The sequence below is a fragment of the Sinocyclocheilus rhinocerous genome, unplaced genomic scaffold (genome assembly GCF_001515625.1).
Source record: "Sinocyclocheilus rhinocerous isolate Xijiao unplaced genomic scaffold, SAMN03320098_v1.1 scaffold1507, whole genome shotgun sequence".
Taxonomy (NCBI): Eukaryota; Metazoa; Chordata; class Actinopteri; order Cypriniformes; family Cyprinidae; genus Sinocyclocheilus; species Sinocyclocheilus rhinocerous.
In genome coordinates this window covers 29,717-32,500 of record NW_015659940.1, presented here as the reverse complement: position 1 = coordinate 32,500, position 2,784 = coordinate 29,717, and the positions used below count along the sequence as shown (strand labels likewise).

Here is a 2,784-nt window from a genome sequence, read left to right as displayed (position 1 = left end):
ATATATATATATAATAGATGTCACATTTTGACACAAAACTGCTAAATTAAGTAATTAGTGCACATGCCTGTGTCTGTTTTCCAGATGTGTTTCATTGTATTCTGGACCCCTCATGTTTCTGAACGCATCCTGGTAGATGTCATTGGGGTGGATATGGCCTTCGCACAGCTCTGCATCATTCCACTGAGAGTCTTTTCCTTCTTCCCTGTGCCTGGTACCATAAAGTCTTTTCTTTTATATGACTTTATATAATTTACAGTGCATTATATCTATGTGACCTTGTGTCTGTGTTGCTATCAGTTACAGTTCGAGCTCATCTGACAGGCTGGTTAATGACGTTGAAGAGAACTTGTGTTCTGGCACCTAGTTCAGTTCTGCGCATCGCTGTGCTCATCACCAGCCTTCTAGTGCTGCCTTACATGGGGTTAGTATACAGGAGGAATATACAAATATGCTAAATGCATCTCTTTTAAATATCATTAAATGTGCTTCTCTGCTCACTATATGATCTATGAAGTAATTAGCTCTCTTGCTGTCTCTGAATTTTTAGTGAGTCTAAAAATAAATCATTTCAAATCCCTTTCTGCATTTTGTGAATTAATTATGACTCCGCTCCTCAGCTAATGCAGACTGCTGCAGCAACTTTTAATATAAGCTCAGAAAATGGTTCTTTAATGGGTTTTTTTTATCATAGCAACACTGCGCTACAACTGTACAGCATTAAAATCAGTTGGTATTATTTTGAAATCACATTTAACATGTTTATGGTTTTGTCTTTGGGCAGAGTGCATGGTGCCACACTGGGAGTGGGGTCTTTATTAGCAGGATTCGTGGGGGAGTCCACCATGGTCGCAGTGGCTGCCTGTTATGTATACCGAAAACAGGTGAGGAGCCATCGGACTGCAGAAGTCAATGATTCTGCAGAAATATTACAGCTAGTGTCCTATCTACCTTACTTTTCAGTGTGAAAGTAAGCTATTTTCTGTGAATGTGCAGGACTTCAGATTGATTAGGCTCTATACATAACTAAGAATGTGCAATAAACATAATGCTGTTTGCATGTTTATGATAATAAATCAGTTTGCAACATCAAGCAGCATAACGGACTCTTGTACAGCTAAAATATCTGGAAGCAGATGACACCAGATGCCTTACACATTCAAGTTATAAATTACAACGATATGTTTATATTTGTAACATGGGGAGCGTGACAACGGAGTTGAGAATCCAAATGCAGCTTTATTCAGAAGAGTTGTCAAAACAGGCAAGGTCAAACACCAGAAAACAGGAAAAATACAGGGTGAGACAAAAGAGTAATCCAATAAACAGGCAATGGTCAGGGTGAGCAGCAAACGAGCAAAAACATGGTAAACAGTCCAAGGTCAAAAAACAAGGCAAGGCAAGAACTAAGGAACACAAAAAAAACACAGGAACTTGGAAACACTACAGGCTAACAAAACTCAACGATGAGTGTGTGTATGAGTGCATCTTTTATAGTGTGAGATTGATAAGATAACGAGACACAGGTGAAGGCAATCAGTGATGAGTCCGGCAAAGGATTATGGGAAATGTAGTCCCGGGTAGAGTGGCAAGAGTCAGGGGTGGATTGCCCTCTGGTGGAGTTCATGGGCACTCCAGCTGGAGATCGTGACAATATTTGTGTGTGAATTTTGCTATTCTCTTAATTCTAGAACAATCATTAAAACGGAGTAACACTTTAGATTACACATATTCACTATTAACCAGTGTTAATTTAGTTGACGAATAATTTGTCATAATTCTCGTCAACAACATTTGTTTCACTGACGACAACGAGACGATAACGAACTAAAATTCTTTTTGAATGACAAAAACTATGACGAATATTTATTGACATTTTCGTCAACGAATAAAAACGAGACGAAAATGTTAGGGAGGGACGATTTGGGAAGCGATTCATTCAGAACGAATCTGCTGCGTGGTTCCACTTATATTATTGCACTGGTTGGCTATTAACTGCGAGCAGACAGAGTGTCATTCAATGCATTGGAGAATACAGCGAACATAAATAAAGAAACGAAGTTGCTTGGCAGATTTCCCTAACAAGCAACCATATTTTTTTTTAAATAAGCCTAAAAAACCGCGACCCGTGACCTGGGATTTTTTCAAGCAACTTTTTAAAAAAAGAAGCCCATAACTCGCAATTGCGAGTTTATATCTCACAATTCTGAGAAAAAAAGTCAGAATTGCGAGAAAAAAAGTCAGAATTGTGAGTTTATATCTCGCAGTTCTGACTTTATTTCTCAGAATTGTGACTTTATATCTCTCAATTATGACTTTTTAACTCGCAATTGCGAGTTTATATCACGCAATTCTGAGAAAAAAAGTCCGAATTGCGAGTTTGTATAACGCAATTCTGAGAAAAAAAAGTCAGAATTGTGAGATAAAAGGTCGCAATTACCTCTTTTATTTTTTATTCAGTGGCGGAAACAGGCTTCCATACTAATCCATTTCAAAGAACCGACTCAAAAGAGTTTGTTCATCCGCGAATTGGAAATTGTTAATTCTGATTTTAAAATAAGCATAAATGCTGAAAACATATGATAAAATATTGCCAGTATTATGGGAATCCCCTACTCCAGATAAAGACCATTAAATGGGTTTTGCATTAGCAGTTTTGCTTGGTAAATCGACATAAAATAATCCTAAATAAATATTTAAAGGTTACTATAATAAACATGCAGGAGGATCAATTAAGTTATATATGTATGTATATATATATATATATATATATATATATATTAG

The 2,784-nt window shown here is 36.9% G+C and overlaps 1 protein-coding gene and 1 long non-coding RNA gene across 4 annotated transcripts in view; one reads left to right on the top strand and one right to left on the bottom strand.

The window, feature by feature from the left end:
• LOC107724567 (uncharacterized) overlaps positions 1-1,853 on the bottom strand; it is a 12,551-nt gene extending 10,698 nt beyond the window's left edge. Inside the window, exon 1 of the long non-coding RNA XR_001638034.1 lies at positions 1,744-1,853. This is a non-coding gene — a long non-coding RNA (uncharacterized LOC107724567). The remainder of the gene's footprint in view (positions 1-1,743) is intronic.
• LOC107724566 (progressive ankylosis protein homolog B-like) overlaps positions 1-2,784 on the top strand; it is a 21,871-nt gene that overhangs the window by 16,450 nt on the left and 2,637 nt on the right. For all 3 annotated transcript variants that reach the window (XM_016533544.1, XM_016533543.1, XM_016533542.1), the window contains exons 9-11: positions 85-214; positions 301-424; positions 785-884. In XM_016533544.1, the coding sequence (XP_016389030.1) occupies positions 85-214; positions 301-424; positions 785-884 (354 nt within the window). The remainder of the gene's footprint in view (positions 1-84; positions 215-300; positions 425-784; positions 885-2,784) is intronic.